Source organism: Orcinus orca, chromosome 16, assembly GCF_937001465.1.
Source record: "Orcinus orca chromosome 16, mOrcOrc1.1, whole genome shotgun sequence".
Classification (NCBI taxonomy): Eukaryota; Metazoa; Chordata; class Mammalia; order Artiodactyla; family Delphinidae; genus Orcinus; species Orcinus orca.
The window spans coordinates 72,449,127-72,472,665 of NC_064574.1; the positions used below are offsets into that span (position 1 = coordinate 72,449,127).

Here is a 23,539-nt window from a genome sequence, read left to right on the forward strand (position 1 = left end):
GGGGTAAGGGAATGAATTAAGGGAATAGCCTGGGGAGAGGAGCTGTGGATCCCTTTACACCAGGAGATATAGATAGATTTTATAGTTTGTGTTTGGGAGCATCTGTGTGAATCTGTGCACGACCACCTCTGTGTGTGTGTCCCTGCGGGAGGCTCTCTGGACACTAGAAATAGCAAGAGTGACCCTCTAGGTGGCTTCTGTGATGCAAGGAATCGGCCAAGCCTAGCTGAGAAGGACATGGGGCTTGTTTTTTTGCACAGCCTTCCCCACTCTAAGTGTGAGAGTCCCCGGACAGTGTGGGTCACAGAGCTCTGCTTGTCTACCTCCAGGGACAGGGTGCTCACCACCTCCGGGGACCTCCTGGCCTATCTTTAGATGGCTCTGTCAAAACAAAACTTGTCCTTATTGGGAGAGGAGTTCTGGTCCCCCCGAGGGTCCAAGTACCCTGCATCCCTCTCCTTAATGCCTGCCTCACCTCTTCCCATCTCCACGTCTTAATGTCACATCAAGTCCTCTACCCCTGCAATGGGGCTTTGGCCTCTAACAGGCCTTGAACCTGCTTCTGCCAAGTTACCCAGTGACGTCCTCTATGCTGAATCCATGGACCACTTGCCAGGCCTTATCCTCCGTGATCGTGATCGGAGGATATTCGACACTGATGACCCCTCTCTTCTTGAAATCCTTCCCATCTTGGCTCCCACCTGCCTCCTGCCTCCCACGCCTCCCCCTCCAAACTCTGGATGTTGTTTCCCAGCCTCCTTCCAGACCGCCCACCCCCGCTTTCTTCCACATCCCCGCAGCAGCAGGGTTTCCGGGCCCCCCTCCCAGTTTCTTTTCTTTTCTTTCTTTTTTTTTTTTTTGCGGTACACGGGCCTCTCACTGTTGTGGCCTCTCCCGTTGCGGAGCACAGGCTCCAGACGCGCAGGCTCAGCGGCCATGGCTCACGGGCCCAGCCGCTCCGTGGCATGTGGGATCTTCCCGGACCGGGGCACGAACCCGCGTACCCTGCATCGGCAGGTGGACTCTCAACCACTGCGCCACCAGGGAAGCCCTCTCTTCTTTTTATACCCTGTCACCTCCCCACGTTCAGCCACGCCTACATGCCTGCAATATCCACATCTATACCTGCAAGCCAGGTCCTGCTCTTCAAGGGCAGTACCTGCTGTATGCCTGAGCACTGAGCTGAGCACCAAGAACAGAGACCAAAGATGCACTCGGAGACGTGTGGATCCATAACTATCGTAAGCGAGGCCAGGGCTTTGACGCTGACCACAAAGACTGTGGTGGCCTCGCCTTCCCCCAAAGTGCTCTCCATCAAAGAGGGCATCTCCGTCCACCCAGTCACTCAAAGCACACAGAAAGCTGTCCTTGGCTCCCTCCCCCATCCAAAGAATGCTACCATGTTCCGAGCATCCACCAAGTCCCTGGTGCTCCACTGTGTAGCCCCCATAATCCTTCCAACCTCAGGACAGCTACTGCTATCATCCCAAGTGCCCAGATCAGGAAACAGGCTTGGAATGGTTAAATAACAGTTAGTAAAGGACAGGGCTGGGGCTCTTGCCTGCATTTTTTTATTACAAAGCTCATTCTTGTAAGACCACAAGGTTCTAGCCCCTCCCTCAACTGCCAAATCCAGAGCTGTCTCCTGGGTCCCCTCCATCCCCACCACCCCTGGTCAGTCTAGGGGTGACTGACCTGGGCCATCAGAACAGCCTCCTTTTGGGGAATTCCCTGGCCATCCAGTGGTTGGTTAGGACTTGGCCCTTTCACTGCCATGGCCTGGGGTTCAATCCCTCACTGGGGAACTAAGATTCTGCAAGCCGTGCGGCACGGCAAAGAAAGGAAAGGAAAGGAAAGGAAAGGAAAGGAAAGGAAAGGAAAGGAAAGGAAAGGAAAGGAAAGGAAAGGAAAGGAAAGGAAAGGAAAGGAAAGGAAAGGAAAGGAAAGGGGGGAAAGGGAGAAAAGAAAGAAAGAAAGGAAGGAAGGAAGGAAGGAGAGAGAGAGAGAAAGAAAGAAAGAACGAACAGCCTCCTTTCTGGTCTTCTCGCCTGCAGCCCTTTTCCTTCACATCCAGTTTTCTACCCAGGTGCTAGTGTGATTACCCCCCAAAGAAATGAGATAAAATCAGTCCCCTACATCAACAAAGTCAACGCCCCACAACTTCCCGGATTACACTCAATCGCTGCTCTGGCATTTGGTCCCCATCACCTCATCTCTCCTACCACTTCCCTCCCTGTTCCATGGACCCCAGGCCTTAATGACACCAAGGAATCATGGACCCCAAACACCCTGGAGTCTTTTGCTGTGTCTTTTCCTCCACCCAGTACACTGTTTCGTCCCTTCATTGATAGTCAGCCTTCTCATCCTTCAAGACCAAGTTCAAGCCTCTCCCGGCAGTCCAGGCTGACAGCCTCATGAGCCGTGGGCTGAGTCTGCTTCCGCACTAAACTCATTTCTTTTTTTTTTTTGGCCACCCCGCAACTTGTAGGATCTTACTTCCCCCACCAGGGATGGAACCCGTGCCCCCTGCAGTGGAGGCATGGAGTCCTAACCACTGGACTCCCATGGGAGTCCCATGGGGCTGACTCATTTCTGCTTCTCCCCAGCAACTAACATGAGGTGAGGCACAAAGTAGACATTCACTAAAAATCTGAATGAAGAGATGAATGACTGAACGGCATATTCCCTCACACCTTTATCCCAGCACAAAGACAAAGAAGGGGGCTTCCCTGGTGGCGCAGTGGTTGAGAGTCCGCCTGCCGATGCAAGGGACCCGGGTTCGTGCCCCGGTCCGGGAAGATCCTACATGCCGCGGAGTGGCTGGGCCCATGATCCATGGCCGCTGAGCCTGTGCATCCGGCTGAGCCTGTGCATCCGGCCTGTGCAGCCTGGGAGAGGCCTCCCTCCACAACGGGAGAGGCCACAACAGTGAGAGGCCCGTGTACCGCAAAAAAAAAAAAAAAGGCAAAGAAAATAAGTTCCATGAAAGCAGGGATTTTCTAAAAATTGAAATATAATTGATGTACAGTATAAGTTACAGGTGTACACTATAGAGATTCACAATTTTTAAAGATTATGCTCCATTTGTAGTCATTATATAATATTGGCCATATTCCCTATGTTGTACAATATATCCTCATAGCTTAGTCATTTTATACATAATAGTTTGTACCTCTTAATCCCCTACCCCTATATTGTCCCTCCCCCTCCCTCTCCCCACTGGTAACCACTAGTTTGTTCTCTATAACTGTGAGTCTGCTTCTTTTTTGTTACATTCACTAGTTTGTTGTATTTTCCAGATTCCACATATAAGTGATATATACAGTATGTGTCTTCCTCTGCCCGACTTATGTCACTAAACATAATGCCCTCCAAGTCCATCCATATTGTTGCAAATGACAAAATTTCATTATTTTTTATGGCTGAGTAGTATTCCGTTGTGTGTGTGTGTGTGTGTGTGTGTGTGTGTGTGTGTGTGTACACCACATATTCTTTATCCACTCATTTGTTGATGGACACTTAGGTTGCTTCCATATCTTGGTAATTGTAAACAACGCTGCTGTGAACGTTGGGGTGCAATTATCTTTTTGAATTAGTTTTTTTTAATTGTTGTTGTTGTTGTTTGGAAATATACCAAGGAGTGGAATTGCTGGGTCATATGGTAGTTCTCTTTTTAGTTTTTTGAGAAACCTCCATACCGTTTTCTGTAGTGGCTGCAGCAATTTACATTCTCACCAACAGCGTACGAGGGTTCCCTTTTCTCCACATCCTCGCCAATATTTGCTATCGGTGTTCTTTTTGATGATAGCCATTCTGACAGGTGTGAGGTGATATCTCATGATGGTTTTGATTTGCGTTTCCCTGATGATAGTGATGTTGAACATCTTTTTATGTGCCTGTTGGCAATCTGTATATCCTGTTTGGAGAAGTGTTTATTCAGGTCTTCAAGGCAGGGCTTTTTGCTTGTTTTGTCCATTGCTGGTTCTCCAGTGGCACTATGGCACCTGGCACATAGTAGGTGCTCAATAAATATTAGTTAAATAAAAAAAAAGAACAAAAAAGTAAATATTCATTAAATGAGTGAATGTGTGAAAGATGCACAATTCAAATCTGGCTGCGGCTCTAAGGACACATATAAGCACACACGATGTGACGACAATGGTAATCCGTCTCACAGGTCAGTGATTTTGAGCTCAATACATCCATGCTCACTTAAAGTCCACTCAATAACAATCTGAGGTGGGTTGCCTGGACCACACACCAGCCTCCTATGCAGTCTCCCTGACTGAGTGGCCTTTCTAGAGCATCAATATCACCAGGCCAGCCCCTGTTCAGAAAACCTCTCCAGTTCCCCGTCGCTGATGAGATAAAGCTCAGACTTTCTCACCTGACTTCCCACTTTAGCACGTACCACCATTCCCCATGTACCTGATTCTGGTCCCAAGGTAGTTCCTGCGTCTCCCCACCTCCATGCCTTTCTTCACGTTGTTCCTGACCCTTGGAATACCTTTCCCTCTTCCATCTCCAAGTCCAACTCCTACTCTTGCTTTCAAGGTGAGCTGCAGGAGTCTTTCTTGACCCTCCCGAAGCTGAAGGGCAAGCCTGTTACATATACAGATGACCAGGTCTCTTCTTTGGAAATTCTGAGTCAGTAGATCTGGGTTTTTAGCAATTACCTCTGGCAATTCTTATTTTCAGTCAAGTTTGGGAACCACAGTATATCAGATAGGCAAGGCTAAGGCTAGGTTATGCTACATAACAAATACCTCCCAAATCTCAGTGATTTAACACAACAAAGGTTTATTTTTGTAGTGGGCTTGGGTTACTTCCCAGAGCATCCGTCCTTCAAGGAAGACTCAGTGCTTCAGGTGGCAAAATTTAAATGCAGCTTAACAACCCATTGGACTCCGAGTGCCTCATATTCAAGGACCCCATCTGATTAATCTCTGCCTCCCCGTGGTACCTGGCACAGGACCTATCACACCTGCTTGCTCAGGAACAAAAGAAGAAATACCCATTTGACCTATTTATCCATTAACCAGTATTTATTGAGGCCCTGCTCTTTGTGCCAGGACTATGCCCTGTGGCTACAGACACAGAAGAGGGCAAAACAAACATCAACCTGTCCCCATGGAGCCACTTACCTAACTTCTAAGTCCCTGTTTAAGTGTTAATTCATTTAATCTTCACAAAAACCATCTGGGATTACTGTTATTATTATCTCCATTTACAGATAAGGAAACTGAAGTAAAAGAGTTTAAGTAACTTACTCGAGACAGGAGCTAGGATTCAAACCAGGCAGAAATCCTGGACTACTGAAACATTCTCCTGATCGACGGGCATCTGCCTCCCAGTGGGCTCATTCTAGCCCTTCTCTCCATCAAAACCAGAGTCAACATCATGCAGCAGAGACTAGATCATGGCACTGACTTTGTAGATGTGTTTTGGGAGAACCGATGGCATTATAATATTGAGTCTTCCTATCCATGCACGTGGTATATCTAGCCATTAGTTTAGGACTTCTTTAAAGTCTTTCAATAAAATTTAAAAATGTTCTCTCATAAAGGCCATTGACATATTCTTAAAAGATTTATTTAGGCACCATATATTTCTTTTTTTAAAATATTTATTTATTTGGCTGTGCTGGGTCTTCATTGTGGCATGTGGGATTTTCATTGCCGCATGCAGGATTTTCTTCGTGGCATGTGGGATCTTTTTAGTTGTGGTGCGCGGGATCTAGTTCCCTGACCAGGGATTGAAACTGGGTTCCCTACATTGGGAGCATGGAGTCTTAGCCACTGGACTACCAGGGAAGTCCCAGGCATCATATATTTCTGTAAATGGTGTTTTTACATTTCCTAATAGTTTGTTGCTATGATTTATAATGGCAATTTATTTTAAGGTATTTCTCTTATTCCCGCAAACTTGCCTCCACATACAGCAAGGGCCAGTGACTGAGGAGTGCTCTAGGACCCTCCTCCTCCCTCACCATCCCTTCCAATCTGCAACTGTGTCTGATAGATCTGTCTCTTTAGTGAATGTTGCATCTCTAACTTCAGGCCTCATTATTTTTGGCCTGATTCCTAACTGATCTCCCAATCAACCTTCACTATAGTCAATACTTACTGCACCCTTGTGCAAATAGAGAAAGGTGTCCTCTCCCAGGACACTCTACCTCCATCTGTCAGATAACTGTTGTAATAAATGTTCAAATACATGGTGTCTACATGTACTTGGTGGCCCTTTTGTGTGGTGCCTTGTGTAGTGCACACTGGCACAGTCATCTGTGGTGGCCTTGCACGTGGCCACCAGAGGGTATCTCTGTAAAATGAAAGTTTGATCATGGTGTTCTATCAGGGGTTGGCTGTCTGTGTCCCCCCAGAATTCATATTTTGAAGCCCTAATTCCCAATGTAATGGTAGCAGAAGATGAGGCCTTTGGGAGGTAATCAGGTTTAGATCAGGTCATGAGGGTGGAGCCCCTGATGGGATTAGTGCCCTTATAAGAAAAAGAAGAGACAGCAGAACTTTCTCTTTCTGCCATGTGAAGACACAGTGAGTACAAGCTAGGAAGAGAGCCCTTACCAAGAATTAAATCTGTTGGCACCTTTTTTTTTGGCCGCACCACGCTGCTTGTGGGATCTCAGTTCCCCAACCAGGGATCGAACCCTGGCCCTGGGCAGTGAGAGCACAGAGTCCTAACCACTGGACCGCCAGGGAACTCCCTCTGTTGGCACCTTGACCTTGGACTTTCCAGCCTCCAGAACTGTGAGAAATAAATGTCTGTTGTTTAAGCCACCAAGTATATGGCTTTTTGCTAGAGCAGCCCAAGCTAAGACATATGTCTTTGCTTAAAATTATTCAAAGGTATGCCTTTACCATTCTTTCTTTGATATAATTATTTAAAATAAATAATACTGGGCTTCCCTGGTGTCTCAGTGGTTAAGAATCCGCCTGCCAATGCAGGGGACACAGGTTCGAGCCCTGGTCTGGGAAGATCCCACATGCCGCAGAGCAACTAACCCCATGCGCCACAACTACTGAGCCTGCGCTCTAGAGCCCACAAGCCACAACTACTGAGCCCGTGCGCCACAACTACTGAAGCCCGTGTGCCAAGAGCACGTGCTCTGCAACAAGAGAAGCCACTGCAGTGAGAAGCACGGCAACGAAGAGTAGCCCCCACTCACCACAACTAGAGAAAGCCCGCGTGCAGCAACGAAGACCCAACGCAGCCAAAAATAAATAAATAAAACAAATAAATAAAAATAAATAAGGGCTTCCCTCGTGGCGCAGTGGTTGAGAGTCCGCCTGCCGATGCAGGGGACACGGGTTCGTGCCGCAGTCCGGGAAGATCCCACATGCCGCGGAGCGGCTGGGCCCGTGAGCCATGGCCGCTGAGCCTGCGCGTCCTGAGCCTGTGCTCCGCAACGGGAGAGGCCACAGCGGTGAGAGGCCCGCGTACCGCAAAAAAATAAAATAAAAAATAAAAAATAATACTTTCACATGGTCCAAAAATCTAAATTATACAAAAGGTTTCCAGTGAAAATTCTTACTCTAACAATTGTACTCACTACCTTAGTCTCACAAACCACCCACAGGAACCACTTCTATTTGTTTATGCACAACTTTCCAGGAGTTCTTTATGAGGTTCCAGGAAAAACACGTACATATGCCCGCGCGCACACACACACACAGACTCACACGCACACTTTCTTTCTTATACAATGGTAGCATGATACACTCATTCTAACATTTAACTAACAATATATTTTGAAATGTTTTCATATTTATACATAATGAATATCTTCATTCTTTTTGATGGCTGCATACCCGCTAATGGACAAGGTTCGGATGTACTGCAAACAATATCCAATGAATAACATTGATGTATGTGTCATTTCACACGTGTGCAGATCTGGTGAATTAAAATTCCATTTCTTCACCCTTTGCAGCCCGCATGGACTTGTGACTTGCTCTAACTAATAGAATATGGTGCAAGTAATGTTGTGCCGGAGGGCCTCAAGAGACCTTGCAGCTTCTACTCTCACCCTCTTGGAACTCTGAGGCCACTATGCTATGAAGAAACCCAGGATGAAATACCATAGAGAGAGAGTGGCTCAGCCATCCTGGTCAACTGGACCATCAGAGCTTAGGTCCCAGATATGTAAGTGTGAGAGAGGTCATCGTGGGCCATCCAACTCCAGCCAAGGGGCAAGCTGACCGCTGCTGAGTAATCTAAGGTAAGATGGGCAGAAAAACCACCCAGCCATTCTTAGAATCTGGAGACACAATACATGCATTCAGAATTCAGAAACAATATATACATTCAGAATCTTGATAACTATGGTCTGGGTTGTATCATTTTGCAGCCCCACCAATGAGTGAAAGTCCCTGTTTCCCCACAGTTTTGCCAAAAGACTATGTTGTCAAACATATGGATTTTGCTGGACTTCCCTGGCGGTCCAGTGGTTAAGACTCCGCGCTTCCACTGCAGGGGGCATGGGTTCTATCACTGGTCGGGGAACTGGGATCCCACAAGCTGCGCAGTGTGGCCCAAAAAAAAAGAAAAAAGAAGAAAAAAAAACATATGAATTTTGCTAGTGCAATAAATTAAAAAATAATATCTCAGTATTATCTTAATTTTCACCTTTTATTATGCACAAAGATGAACATCTGCATATTTGTTTGTCTTTATTGTCTTTTTGTGATCTGTCATGTTCTTTGCCCATTTTTTTTATTGAACTGTTGGTCTTTCAAATCGATATATGGGAGCTCTTTAAATAGTAGGGCGATTAGCCCTTTGTATATGATAAGGATTGCAAATATTTTTTCCCAGTTTATTGTCCTTTGATTTTGCTTTGACTTTTTTTGCCATGCAGAATTTTTTCACGTAGACAATATATTAATCTTTTATTTTATAGTTTCTGAATTTTTCATATCCATTGGTAATGTGTTTTTATTTTTTTTACTGAAGTTTGGTTGATTTACAAAGTTGTGTTAGTTTCAGATGAACAGCAAAGCGATTCAGTTATACATATTTATATCTTTTTTTCAGATTTTTTTCCCTTATAGGTTATTACAAAATATTTAGTTTCTGAATTTTGAGTTGTAGTTGGAAAGGCCTTCCTCACTCTAAGAATTATAAAGAATTTTGCCCATATTTTCTTCTAGTATTTTATTTTATTTTTTTAATTTTTAAGATTTTGGCTGTGTTGGGTCTTTGTTGCTGTGTACGGGTTTTCTCTAGTTGCGGCGAGCAGGGGATACTCTTCACTGCGGTGCGCGGGCTTCTCATTGTGGTGGCTTCTCTTGCTGCGGACCACGGTTTCTAGGTGCATGGGCTTCAGTAGTTGTGGCACGTGGGCTCAGTAGTTGCGGCTCACGGGCTCTAGAGTGCAGGCTCAGTAGCTGTGGCGCACGGGCTTTGTTACTCCACAGCATGTGGGATCTTTCCGGACCAGGGCTCGAACCTGTGTCCCTTGCATTGGCAGGCGGATTCTTTAACCACTGCACCACCAGAGAAGCCCTCTTCTAGTATTTTTACGGAGGTTATCCTGACAAGTTGTGTGAAGCATCACCTTTAGAATGAAGTTCAAGGCCAAGGTTATGGCATGGGTGACCCCCTGTCATCCACATGGAGAGGAAAAAGGAGGAACAGAAGCTGGTTTAGGACATTCTCAGGGGGAGATGATGCATGGTGTTTGGGACATGGTGAGTTTAAGACATTCATGGGACCTCCAAGAGGGGAGGAGGGGATGTCCAGGAGGCAAGTGGATTCAGGGGTCTAGAGCTTATGAGAAAATTGGGAGCTGAAGACGTGGGCTTGGGAGCCAAATACGATGTCAGTTAAAGCCACGAGAATGTGTGTAGAGTTTAAAGAAGGGAGGTTCTCAGATGGCGCTCTAGGGAGTGACCAAGGTCAGGCTCAAGACATATCATGAGGAGAGAGCTGTGTGGGCTTCATCTCTGTAGCACCTGGGGCTTGGGCACAAAACCAGCCTCAGAGACATCTGTAGGGTGAAGAGAAGCCCTTTATGTAATACACGCATGGACGTCTTTAGTTCCTGGGGAGACGGCAAACGGAATGGGAGGAGGACCAACAACCTCCCGGGCAGTCCGCCCCAACCCAACAGGTGTGGAAGAGAGACCCTGTGATGGGGGAAGGAAAAAGGCTCAGTCTTGCAGTCGGCCCCCTCCTCCCCCCACAGATGATCCAAAGCAGTGCATCAATAGGTAGCAACAACTCCCCAAAGGTGGGTGGAACACAGGCAGCCATCCCTGGCTGGCATTTTCCTTGGATCCTAGTGAACTGGCTAAGAGCATAGAGTCTGGGGCTTCCCTGGTGGCGCAGTGGTTAAGAATCTGCCTGCCAATGCAGGGGACACGGGTTTGAGCCCTGGTCTGGGAAGATCCCACATGCCGCAGAGCAACTAAGCCCATGCACCACAACTACTGAGCCTGCGTGTCGCAACTACTGAAGCCCGCATGCCTAGAGTCCATGCTCCGCAACAAGAGAAGCCACTGCACTGAGAAGCCCGCGCAGCAATGAAGACCCAAAGCAGCCAAAAATAAATAAATAAAGTAATAAAATAATTTTAAAAAAAAAGAGCATAGAGTCTGGAGCTTCCTTTCTGGTTCCAAATCCTGGCCCTTGCATTTACTAGTGTGTAACTTTGGGCAAATTACTTAACATCCCTGTGCCTCAGTTTCCTCCTCTGTAAAATGAGGACAATAATAGTACTTTCTCATAGAATTGACATGAGAATGAAATGAGCAAATATTTATAAAGTACTAGTACCGGTACCTGGCACATAGTAAATGCTAGGTAACTATTAAATTAAAAAGAAATAATTTCATTCCTTTGTGAATACTTACTGACTAGCTACTATGTGCCAGGCACTGTTGTAGGCACTGGGGACATGGCAGTGAATAATGCAGGTGAAAATCCCTGTCCTCATGGAGCTTACATTTTAGTAGTGGAGAGGAGGGGTGGAGGCAGACAATATATAAAATAAATTAGCAAAATATATGGTGTGTCAGATCCAAGTGGAGACAGGAGAGATGGGCAGGAGTTGGCAAGACAGCTAGCCTGTGATCTGGCGCACAGTGGGGCTCAGGAGATGGAAAGGGGAAAGAAGATGAGCAGCAGCGTGGAAACCCTGGCAGAGACACTGGGGCTGCTGACATCATCAGAGTGACAATCGTGATCATCACCCTCATATAATAGCAGCAAACACTTAGCTAGCACCTAATACCAGATACTGTTCTTTCTCCTTACACATATATCATTTCATTGAATCCTTACGGCAACCCTATGAGATTGGTACTGTTATGGTTCCCATTTTTCAAATGAGGAAACTGAGTTAACATAGAGAGGTTAAGTAACTTGCCTTACAGAGTTATACAGCAAGTGAATGAGCTGGGATTCCAACCCAGGTCATCTGGTTCCACTGTTGGTAGATAGACCCGCAGATGGAGGGGACAGGACAAGCTGCCAAGCATCAAGATCAAGTAGGGTTTGGGACTTCCCTGGTGGTCCAGCAGTTAAGGATCCGCCTTCCGATGCAGGGGACGCAGGTTCAATCCCTGGTGGGGGAACTAAGATCCCACATGCTGCGGGGCAACTAAGCCTGTGTGCTGCAAGTAGAGAGAAGCCTGCACGCTGCAACTACTGACCCCACGTGCTCTAGAGCCCAAGCGCCACAACTAGAGAAGCCTGTGCACCACAACGAAGAGCCCACGCAGCCAAAACAAAATTTAAAAAAAATCAAGTAGGGTTTGACCTTCCCACAGACTGAAAGGGAAATACCCCCCAACACCCACACATTCGAGGCCCAATATAGTTAATGCACCCTTCAAGGCTGCTCAGAGGGCCTGAGAGGAGTCAAAAAGGACCATGAAACAGAGACATGGGCTCAGCTCTGGAAAGCTCCATCCCCAGAGCTATTCCCTCTAGATGGCCTCTGCTCCCCAGCTCCTCCACACACCACTCCATGGGGCTTTGAGCCCAGCCTCCTATGTATGCCCTTAAGTCACCATCCCATAGCCCTGTGATCCCATCCAGAGACCACAAATAAAATGATGACTATCATAATCCTGGGAAATTTAACAAAGGCACCAACAAATCCAGATCATAGCTGGAACCAAGAAGGCAAGTCATCTAAAGGCTGAGAAACAGAGAGAGACAGGTGGGACTGGTGGGCCCAGAGAGACCTGGAATCCACAGCAGTAAAAGCCCACAGAGGGGGGCTTTTGCAAGACCCTTTCATATCCTTCCTTACCTCACCTGATATTGCTCAATTCTTACCTTAGGCAAAACAGAAATGACCAGACCAAGTTGTCAAATGAAGAAATTAAGGCCCACGGAGGAGCAATGAATTATTTAAGACAGGACTAAAGGTCAGATGTCCAAAAGCCCTTCCACCGTACCACTCAGAGAGACAGAGAGAGACTAGGGACAGAGACAGAGGGAAAGAAAGGAGGGGGGCAGGGAGGCAGAGGCCAATAGGAAAGACCCAAGACCAGAGCAATTCTTCCTCCTGATTTCCAGGGAACTCCGTGGGCAGGGCTTGGCCTCCCGAACCCTTCATTTAAGCCTCTAACCCTTCATTCCTCCTGTGGGTTGATCAGAGCAGCACCATCTTCACTCCTTCATTCCCAAACCCAGACGAGCCGAATTCCAAAGGGAAGAGGAGAAGGATCAAAGCCCCTCACATAGAGTGATACAGCACTTGACAGTTTCACTATCATTGAGCTTTAGAGCAGGGAATACCCATAAAGACCATCCCCCCATCCCCCTATTGCCACCCATTGTAGAGATGGGAGATCAAGGCCCTGAGATAAGAAGTGACTTTCCAGAAGTCCACAGCAACTCAGTCACAGAAATCTAGGTTTCCTTGGGACTTCCCTGGTTTCCATTGCAGAAGGCATGGGTTCGATCCCTGGGAACTAAGATCCTGCATGCTGCACGGCGTGGCCAAAAAAAAAAAAAAAAAATCTAGATTTCCTTAGTAGGGCATAATAGAAAGGGGCCCTTCCTTCCCTTGCTTGACCTTCATATAAGCTCCCTGGAAAGAACCCTGGGATCCAGGAGAACTAATATTCATCCTGGCTATGCTGAGACTCACTCAGTGGCCTTGGGGTCTCCTCCTATAGAATGTAGGTTCCAAAAGTGCAAGGCATTCTTGTCTGTTACGCCCTCATGTATCTCCAGCCCTAGAACAGTGTCTGGCCCATAGTAAATTCCCAATAACTATCCACTGAATGAATGAATGTCTACAGGGCTAAGGTTAGGGAAGTGTCACCGTGACAGCCTGAAACCTAAAAGAGAAGACTAGGGAACCAGAAGCTTCATCTTCAGTTATATGAAAGGCTAAGATTCTGTCCACAAATATCTACTGGGCTTCCCTGGTGGCACAGTGGTTGAGAGTCCGCCTGCCGATGCAAGGGACACGGGTTCGTGCCCCGGTCCGGGAAGATCCCACATGCCGCGGAGCGGCTTGGCCCATGAGCCATGGCCGCTGGGCCTGCGCGTCCGGAGCCTGTGCTCCGCAATGGGAGAGGCCTCAACAGTGAGAGGCCCGTGTACCTCAAAAAAACCCCAAAAACAAAACCCCAAAAAACACAAATATCTACTGAGGGTCCACTATGTGCTGGGTATTGAACTAGGTGCTGGAATTCTGGTGAGAACCCTACAGTCATGACCTCACCTCAAGAGCTCACAGGCCACTATAATGTGGAATTTTTTTGTGGGCTCCAGAGGGTAGACTTCGGTGCAAGGTGGGGGTCTGGGGGGCGGCGGTCTAAGTGACATGCTGCTCAATATAATAGACTCTTTTCTCAGCCTGAGCTGCCCTGAAATGGTGTCGCTGCTCAGAAGGTGGTGAGTGCAGCGGGACTGCAGCGTTCAAGCCGGGCGCCAGCCGCCCACCTGTCAGAAGCTGTGCCAGGAGTATGCGGGAGAAGAGATTTCTGCCTCGGGTGAGGTCACTTCCCACCCCCAGATGCTCTGCCTACAAAACCCTGCAACTCTCTGATGCTGGATCTTTTTCTTTTCTGAATTTCAAGGTCTCATCATGTTGACAGCTCCAAATTCTAAGTCGTCTGCCCAACACGCCCGGACCCAAAAGAAATAAAGCCGAATTCAGCCAGGGTCCTACCACCCACTGCCTCTGGGGATAGTCAGCGCCCCCTCCCCGCCGCGTGGGGGCTGAAGGGAGGTAACTCGGGCACCGGGGTGCCGAGGACGTCGTGGGGAGATAGGTGTTCCAGAGACGGAGTTGACAGAGCCGAGACATGTGACAGTCCAAGCGTCACGTTCTGTGGTCCGAGAGGCTGGGACCGGGCCGGTCACGTGACGCGAGGAGGGGTGCACCGTGGGGTGATGTGAGATGAGGGGCCTCTCAGATTACATACCAATGACGCATTCTCACCCCTTTTGGCAAGTAGATTTCCGTTCGAAGATGCGATAGTTCCGGCGAAGTGGGCGGGTTCTCACGTCCTGGCAATTTTGCTTCCGTTGGGAGCCCTGCTGCTTCCGACCTCCGCCTTTCCCTCGGGTGGGGAAGGGACGAGCTCCCGTGCGCATGCTCCAGTCATCCCAGAGGGGGCGGGGCCGAGGCTACTGGAGCGGGAGGCGGGGAAGAAAAGGGAATTCCAACCTGTGGAAACGTGGGGGGTCCCCGAGATCGGCTCCTTCCCCTTGACTGTGGATGGTGCCAGGGAAAGAGCCTCTGGCGGCTCGTGGAGGGGGCAGTTTTGGGGTCCGCAGGGTGAGGGCGGAGGGGAGTGTCAGAGTGTGAGTGGGATACGGGAGTTCCAAACTTAGAATCTTGAGGCCCGCCGGGCTCCGGCGCCGGGGAGAGGGAGCTCGGGCCGCCATGCGGGACAGGACCCACGAGCTGAGGCAGGTGAGAAGTCGGAACAGCAGGGTTGGGGACAGGCGGACGGGGTGGGGTCTGGCTGGAATGCAGGACTCCTGGTCTTCGGGGCAGGGAGGGGTGGCTGTGGGCTAGGAAGGAAAGACCCGGAAGTCTGTGAGTCCTGCTGGGCGAGAGCAATATTAAGGAAGTGATGCCAGTGACCCCGGCCCTGGCAGGGGGATGACAGCTCGGACGATGAAGACAAGGAGAGAGTCGCGCTGGTGGTACACCCGGGCACTGCACGGCTGGGGAGCCCGGACGATGAATTCTTCCAGAAGGTAAGAGGCTGGGGTCTCGGCCTGGATTCACGAGGGGGCTGGAGGACCCGAGGAGCATAGCGGCCTGGAGTACCCCCATATCTCCTTCAGCCCTCTCGGTCATCCTCCCCAGGTTCGGACAATTCGGCAAACTATTGTCAAGCTGGAGAATAAAGTCCGAGAGTTGGAGAAGCAGCAGGTCACCATTCTGGCCACGCCCCTTCCCGAGGAGAGTGAGTCAAACCCTGGGTGTAGAACGCATGCTGAGCCCGAGGGATTGTGGGGATTGTAGTTCCACGCAGGTGATGGGCAGGGAGATTTGTTGAGGTAGGGGCTGCTGTTTGGGCATCATGGCTTTCTCTTGTTCAGGCATGAAGCAGGACCTGCAGAACCTGCGCGACGAGATCAAACAGCTGGGGAGGGACATCCGCGCGCAGCTGAAGGGTGAGCTTCTAGGACCTCAGACAGATACTTTCCTCTGATCCTGCCCAGCTCCTGGTATATCTGGGGAGTGTGTGGCCCAGAGAGGCCAGTGACATATATCCAGGTCACACAGCAGGCCTACGTCTAGAATCTCCGTCTCCTGGCTTCCAGTCCAAAGTTCTTTCCACAGCATATGCCTGCCTCTTAGGTTCCCTTATTTATAATGAAACCATTTACATTTGACCCTTGACCGAGGCAGAGGTTAGCGTTGCCACCCCACCCCCCAAGTCATAATATGCATATAACTGTATGGTCCACCCTCCATATCCCAGGTCCTGCATGGGTGGATTCAACTAACCGTGGATCATGTAGTTCTGTAGCATGCATTTGTTTTCTAAATATCCAAGTATAAGTGGACCCATGCAGTTGTGCAAGGATCAGCTGTACTTCTACAATTCTTGCTGACCAGTGTGCATTCTTTGGGCAGGCCGATGGGGGTTTTGTTAGGAGGCCTCTGCATGCCTGTGGGAATTCTCTGACGTATTTATTGCAAAGAAAAATATACTTTTGCCTGTCAGAGACTCAGAATTAGTCATTTTATGATAAATTTTATTTCCAAAAAAACATCCTATGGTCATAAGCACCTCTCTATTGTATGGCTGGGTGGCTGGGGTCCTAGTCCCCAAACTGAATTTCAGAAGCCACAGGTCAAACTCCCCTGCTCTACCAATACTCTTGTGTCTTTCCACAGCCATAGAGCCCCAGAAGGAGGAAGCTGATGAGAACTATAACTCGGTCAACACAAGAATGAGAAAAACCCAGGTGGGTTCATTATTCCCAGAACTAGGAAATTTCAGCTAGTGTTTTATAGATCATTAGATGGCAGATGTGAGAAGGAAGGGCCCTTAGAGATCATCAAGTCCAACCAGATGATTTTCCAAATGGGGAAACTGAGGCTCAGAGAGGAATAGGATTCACCCAAGGTCAAGAACCCAGGTCTCATGACTTCCAGTCCATTATATCACTGCCCTCTTCTCCTCCATTCAGTGAGAAGTTGCTGAGTCCCTAGACATGATCTGGGCTCGGCTGTAGGAGATACTTTCTAGAAGCCAAGATGGGGAGTTAAGCTTGAATAGATGACAAAGACATTACTCAGGTAGGACTTGGTAGCTAATGGCTCTGCCCAGGGAAGAAGAGGGTGCAGTCAAATGGCTGGGAGTTTCCCTGCCTATGTGACAGACACATCCTCTGCCCCAGGGACAGAATTCAAGAAGTCAGGAAGAGGAACTTCCCTGGGGTGGAAGGTCACTGAATCAACAGCTTTGTAAGGAGATTTGAGGTGGTCTGAGCAGCCTCCTCTGGGTGCGCAGTGAGGCATGGTTTGGAGTTCTTGGAGATCAGAGTTGAAGTAGGTGGGCCCAGAGCTCAGCAAAGACCCCAGATTGAAGATGGAACAGTTTGGGCGTCTTGAAAGGGTACAGCTGAAGCCAAGAGAGCAGATGTGTCTTTGAGGAAGGAACTCCAAGGAATGAGCAGATTTTAGACATCAGCAAAATTGACAAGGAGAGAGAGCGTTTCGGGGGAGAGGGGGGGCTTGTGGTAGTCACTGGTGTGAGAGGCTGATGGCCCAGGTGGGCCTGTAAAAATCTGGGCAATCGCTATGACCCCCGGGCATCCCAGCACACCTCTAGTCTAAGCAGTGAGGCTGGTGTTCAACAAGCATTCCACAAATAGTTGTTGAGGGTCTACTGTGTGCCAGACCCTTTTTCAGCTGTTTGGGATACAGCCGTGAACCAAAGATTCCTATCCTCACAGAGCTTACATTCCAGTGCGGAGAGACAATCACCATAATAAATCAGTAAATTATTTTAGAACATAGGAAGTATTAAGGGAAAAGAGCAGGAGGAGAGGGAATGAGAACATCGGGAGAAGGCAGGTTGCAATAAGGTGGAGAAAACTTCACTTAGAAGGTGACATTGTAACAAAGACTAAAGGCCTTTGTGGGGCCTGAGCATTCCAGGCCGAAGGCGCGCAAGTGTAAAGGCCTGAGGTGGGGCTGTGCTCTGCTCAGGGAGGAGTAAAGAGCCCATTGTGGTTGGAGGGAAGGGGTGAGGGTACAGTGTTGGGAGGTAAGGTCAGGGGGGCAACGGGGGAAGGGGCGGGTCATATAGGGCCTTGCAGGTCCTGGTAAGGGCTTCGGCTTTTACTCTGAGAGACTGGGGGAGCCAGACCGGGCAGGGATCCTCCCAGGAGTACCCAGCTTCTATTCTCCATCCTTAGCACGGGGTCCTGTCCCAACAATTTGTGGAGCTCATCAACAAGTGCAACTCAATGCAGTCCGAATACCGGGAGAAGAACGTGGAGCGGATTCGGAGGCAGCTGAAGATCAGTGAGTTGCGGCGTCCGGCCCACAGGGTCAGGTGACCTGACCAGCTCTGAGCCTGGCCTTTTCCTTCACAGCAAATGCTGGAATGGTGTCTGACGAGGAGCTGGAGCAGATGCTGGACAGCGGGCAGAGCGAGGTGTTTGTGTCCAATGTGAGTGGCCACAGCCAGCCTCCCTCTGCCGGGCCCCCCGTCCTCTCTGAGTCCTGGCCGTTTTTCATGGAGGGAATCCTGAGGCCCGGAAGGGCACGAATTAGCCTGCCTGGAACCACTCATCAGGGGCCTGGCCCCAGTTCTAGGCCTGAGGGCCGCTCCAAAGCTGAACAGGAAATTCTGAACCTGCTGCTGGTTTCCCTGTGACTTGTCCCTTCACTCCTGTCCACTCTCCAGATACTGAAGGACACACAGGTGACTCGACAGGCCCTAAATGAGATCTCGGCCCGGCACAGTGAGATCCAGCAGCTTGAGCGCAGTATCCGTGAACTTCATGAGATTTTCACTTTTCTGGCTACTGAAGTGGAGATGCAGGTGGGCACCCCAGGCAGCTGGCCAGGCTTGATTCAGCCCCCAGACGTGAGACTGTGTTGTGCCTGTCAGCCCACCTCCACCCTTAGCCTCTCTCCCCGGGGCTTTTGTTCCCCTCCAGACTGGGCCAAGCCCCCAGGCTGGCCTTTGTTTCCATCCTTAGCTGTGCCCCCAAATTGCGTCCTCCTGAACAGCTACTTGGATGGCCACTCCTCTATACGTTGTACCCCATCCCTCAAACTTGAGCCCACCCCAGGTATGGCCCCAACCCTGGCTTCTCCTCCACCAACAGAATCTACCCTCATACTTCTGAGAGCTCCACAGCTGCCCCCTAGAGGGCCTGCCTCCTAAAATCTGTACAAGGATGGAGTGCGAGGCGGTATTCTTCCCCCGGCCCTTATCTCAGGATAAGGGGAGCTTCCAGCCCTGTCCTGGAGGAGCTAACCCAATGCTCTTTCGCAGCTGGGAGTCATGGGGAAGAGCTTTCACTCGGTAGGAGTACCAGGATAGGGAGAGCTTCACAGCAGCAGGGAGACAGGCCTAAAGAACACGACTTCAGACAGACTTGTGAGGGGACAAAAGTTCACCCTGTGTGAAAAGATAGGAGCCATGTAAGGCACTCAGCTCCCAGCCAGCACTGCGAGTAGAGGTTGTATGGGGAGAGGGAGCAGGACAGAAGGGACCACATGGTGGAAGGGGGCCTCGAAGCCACCTGCAGGAGAGCGGACTTTGGTCAGATGTGGTCCTGCCTCCACATCTTTGTTAGTGCAGTGTTCTCTGTCAGGAATGTCCTTCAGTCATTTGTGGTTGGGCTGGGCAGACTGAGGAGCTGCTGGGCCCTCCACCCCCAGTCATTCCTACCTGCCTGAACCGCCCCCTCTTCCGAACAGGGGGAGACTATCAACAGAATTGAGAAGAACATTCTGAGCTCAGCAGACTATGTGGAACGTGGGCAGGAACATGTCAAGATGGCCCTGGAGAGCCAGAAGAAGGCGCGGAAGGTCAGCCTCCCCCCACCCCACCCCCCGGGTGGCCCTCCTTCCCCTCCTGAGTTTCCCTGACCCCACTCCTCTCCCACAGAAGAAAGTCTTTATTGCCATCTGTTTGTCCGTCACTGTCCTCGTTCTGGTGGTCATCATTAGCGTCTCCACGTTGGTTTGATAGTGCTGCATATTCTCGGTGAGATACTGTGGGCCTGCCCCCTGGCCTGCCCCATCCCTGACCCCAGCCTTTCCTCCTCCCCTCAGACCCTCTTCTGCACTCCTTCCCTTGCAGGCACTAAGAGCACCAGGGACCCCGGGTCTACCTTCTCTCCCAGCAGCTGGGGGTGGGCAGGACAGAGCCTCCAGCCAGACCCCTTCCTCACACTGGCCTTGTGCAGAGGGGCAGACGGTCCTTCTGGGGTCGGCAGCCCCTCATCCATGGGGGCCTCCCTCCTCCAGCCACAGTGCCTGGGGGCGGGCCTGCACTGTCCTGTCTGGCTGGGACATGTGGTTTTGTAAGAAATTAAAAAAAAAAAAAAAAAAAGCTTGGAGATTCCCCTGTGCATGTGTGTTCCTGAAAAGGCTGGTCCAGGGCCTCCAGGTAACCAGCCTCCCACCTCCTGGCCACCCTTGGGGACAGGCCCAGCCCAGGCAGGCTCAGATCAGACTGTCGTAGGTGCTGTGAGCACACCAGGCTGGCAGTGCCCTTCTACTCTCCCATGAGAATGAGTGGGGCCGGGAGGGTGTAACACCCACATCTGGCTGTGAGTACCTAACCCCAAAGAAGTGAGGCTGAGCCAGGCCAGGCTGGGACACAGGTGCTGTGTGTGTGTGTGTGTGCTGTGTGTGTGTGTGTGTGTGTGTGTGGCATCTATGGGCATTCCTGAGGCCAAGAAGAAGAGGCACTGTGAAAAAGTAATTGAGCCTGTTACTTTGGATATAGTGGACTCGGAAGGGCCTGTCTCAGAGGGGGCGATATTTGAGTGGCGTGGCAAGTGAGGAGGGGCCATTTATGGGAAGAATCAGTGAAGAGGTTGCCAGGCAAAGGGTTCAGCAGGCCAGGCCCTGTGCCCAGAAAAAGGCATTGCCTCTTATATGAGTTCAGGTTATGGAGCCAGGCACTGTATCAGCTCACCTTGTTTCTCAGGGGTCTTGTGGCTGAAGCGGGTAGAGGAGGCAGAGGAGCCTGATCCCAGGGGTTCCATGACTCACCTGAGCTCCAGGCTTCCACTCTAAATGTCTAAGAGTTCCAAGTCCCATGCCTAGTTTCTGCAGCTGGGTGTGGCGCCTGTCCCCAGACACCTAGTTTCAGGGCTCCTGGCTCCGAAGCCTGGTAAAAAGAGGGAGGTGTCTGATCCTGCCCAAGGTCTGGGAGCCGGGTTCCAGCCGCCCTGTCCCATCGCACTTTCGATCCCACAGGTCACCGCTGCTGCTCCTGTAGCCCAGCCCGTCTGGTTGCAGTACCGCTCGCTTCGGCCACCAAGTATGGGGTGCACACGTGGGTGCCGGGGCGATGCGAGCGATGAAGGCCTAGCTGTGTGGTCGTTGGTGCAGACTCGGACCCGCCCCTGGACCCGGGATGGGGGAGGGGTCAGAGGGCGGGATTGGGCCCCAGTGACGTGGGACAGGACCGCCCAGCCTCCATCCGTGGCTGGGCGCCCGCCTGCAGCGCCTCCCTGTGGCCCTAGAATGGCGGTTGCTCGGTGCCTGCGCCAGATCCGAGGGTACACTTGGCCCCGAGTGTACGGGGTGTGGCTGAAGGGTAGCCCGGTCGCCACTTGGAAAACGACTGACTAGCGGACCTAAGTGTTGTTCCTGAAGAGCATCAGGATTGGTCCGTAGGGCGTCCTGAAGGAGTGAGCACCGGGTATTAAACAGCAATTAGAGGACGCTGATGTGGGCGGGGCCTCAGAGCGAGTCCTCAGTCGCACCCAAAAGTGATTGGATCACAGAGCTCAAGGGGCATGATCAAAACGCCAAAGGAGACAGAAGGCGGCTGGCCAGTGAGAGACTGGCAGGCGTGCGCAGGGAGTCAGAACCTCACGCGAGAAGGCGTGGCCGGGTCGCTCTCCCTAGCTGCTCGGACTTGCGGCTGGCCGAGTCTGGGAGGTTACCCACGCCTTCGTCCTGTCTGAGATCCTGTGTCCTGTGTACAGAAGAAACTCTAGTAGACGCCTACGGGAAGTAACCCCTCATTTTCAGAAGCGTTCGAACAGTATGGATGCCCACCCAATGGGGAAACTGCGGAACCGGATGGATCCTGCCCCAGGGGAAGACTGATCTGGACGCGGGGCCTCTGCGCTTCCCTGATTCTCCATTCTCCATCTCTTCCCCTTGCGGCCTGCTGCTTCAGCAGAATCCTGTCCTCTTGGTCGCCTTTGTCCAGTCCCCCATTTTTCTGCCTTCAGAATCAAACTGCACGACCCATGGTACCTACTGGAATCTGATAGAGATTGTCAAGCCGACGCGGAGACTGCCACATCTACGCAGCTGGGTGTCCACGTGCAGCGTGTGTCTTCCGCTTGGCCGTGCTGGACAGCGCCACCCTGAAAGGCTGCTTAACCGTCTCACCCAGGACGCCATCCAGAACCTCCTGGAAGAGGTGGCTAGATGGCCAAGCGAGGGCTCAGATGCCGGGCTCAACAATTTGAACTTTTTCTGTGGGCTGTGGGGACCTATAGAAGATTTTTGAACAGCTGAGTGGCAAGTTTGGAGCAGACTTAGAAGACAAGTGCACCGGAGGTTTCACAGGCTTCCTTGCATATACCCCTTCCCTGTGGGAAACCGACCTGAGTGAGGGGCTCAGGACAGGTTTTGCACTGAAATCCTGGCTTGGCTGCTGTCAGCCCAGCTTTCAGGGAACATGGCCTGTGTTAGTTGTGGCTTTTCCAAATCATGTTGTATCACCTTTCACCTGCAAGCCCTCTCCACTTACTCCCTCACCCGCTGAATATTTCATGCTTCAGATTCTTAAGAAAAGGAACCTGACTGGTCCAGGTCAGGCTACATTGACCTACCTATGAATTGTCTACCTTGAGTCAAGATTTTACCCTTGATCAAGATGTATGAGAGGTGTCACATGGTACAAAACGCTGCAGCAGAGTGCATATGAAGCAAGAATGGACGAGTTCAGTGATTGATATCAGTTTCCGGTACAGCCCTGTGGTAGATTATTGTTCCAAATATATGCTGTCCTTCCTACTGGGCCCCTCTCTTTAGGAGGATTATACATTCATGTCCCACTTACAATGGGCTTGGCTATGGCCAGTGGAATATGAGTAGAAATGCAAAGTACCACTTCCAAATAGAAGCTTTAAGCACCAATGAGTATTCTGAGAGCTTCCCTTCTCTTTTTCCTCGGCCATGAAACTGTCAGTTGCCAGATCAAGACTTCTTCAGCCTGGAACCCAGAATTAACAGGACATGAAGCTGAGCTGTAGCCCACCTGTAAAATGATGCGTAATGTAAATGAGAAACTTCTCTTGCTGTTAGCCACTGATATTTTGAGGTTGGTTGTTACCACATCAACAGTCCTTTCAACTGTTACAGAATTATTACCCAGCAGTGGGGTGTTGCTACAATAAAAAATAAACCTGAATTGTGTGTCATTGGCTTTGGAGCTGGACAGTGGCTGGTGAGGAAACTACCATTGGAAGCTGGAAAGATGGTGGTGTGTGTTATGCAGTGGTGAAGCACTTTTTTAAACTGTAAGCTGGGAATAGAACTAAGAGTATAAATAACGTCCAACTGAGTTTAGAGCTTTAGGCAAAAAATTGGGGAAAGAGAATATTAGTAGCATGCCTTGGTTGCTATTGCGTGCATTTGACAAGTTACTGTAAGAAAGAGATGACTCAGAATATAATTGGCCAGTTTTTAAGCAGAAATGGAAGAGAATATAGAAACTCCAGGCAAGTGATCCAGATTTTTAACCAGTGAAAGATACAACTTGACAAGGCCGTTAAGGCACAAAGTTTTATTAAAATTCATCTTTGTGGGACTTCCCTGGTGGCGCAGTGGTTATGAATCCACCTGCCAATGCAGGGGATA

The 23,539-nt window shown here is 50.1% G+C and overlaps 1 protein-coding gene and 1 long non-coding RNA gene across 8 annotated transcripts; one reads left to right on the forward strand and one right to left on the reverse strand.

Annotated features, from left to right (window-relative positions):
• Positions 1-9,218: 9,218 nt before the first annotated feature.
• On the reverse strand, positions 9,219-14,526 carry LOC125961364 (uncharacterized). The gene is made up of 2 exons (XR_007472000.1): positions 14,415-14,526; positions 9,219-10,009 (listed from the first exon to the last, which is right to left on the reverse strand). It is a non-coding gene; the product is annotated as an uncharacterized LOC125961364 (long non-coding RNA).
• A 59-nt stretch (positions 14,527-14,585) lies between these two features.
• On the forward strand, positions 14,586-23,090 carry STX4 (syntaxin 4). 7 transcript variants are annotated; one of them, XM_004268710.4, is made up of 11 exons: positions 14,586-14,908; positions 15,097-15,198; positions 15,311-15,410; positions 15,547-15,621; positions 16,352-16,422; positions 17,881-17,989; positions 18,061-18,137; positions 18,375-18,512; positions 19,400-19,510; positions 19,590-19,688; positions 19,785-20,043. In XM_004268710.4, exons 1-10 carry the CDS (start codon positions 14,879-14,881, stop codon positions 19,668-19,670), a joined length of 894 nt encoding a protein of 297 aa, XP_004268758.1. In that variant the 5' UTR covers positions 14,586-14,878; the 3' UTR covers positions 19,671-19,688; positions 19,785-20,043. The 7 variants fall into 7 exon arrangements, with proteins under 7 accessions (XP_004268758.1, XP_049554787.1, XP_049554788.1 ...); XM_033426210.2 differs by having other exon boundaries at positions 14,657-14,908; positions 15,289-15,410; XM_033426208.2 differs by lacking the exon at positions 19,785-20,043 and adding an exon at positions 20,912-21,051 and having other exon boundaries at positions 14,660-14,908.
• The last annotated feature ends 449 nt before the right edge of the window (positions 23,091-23,539 follow it).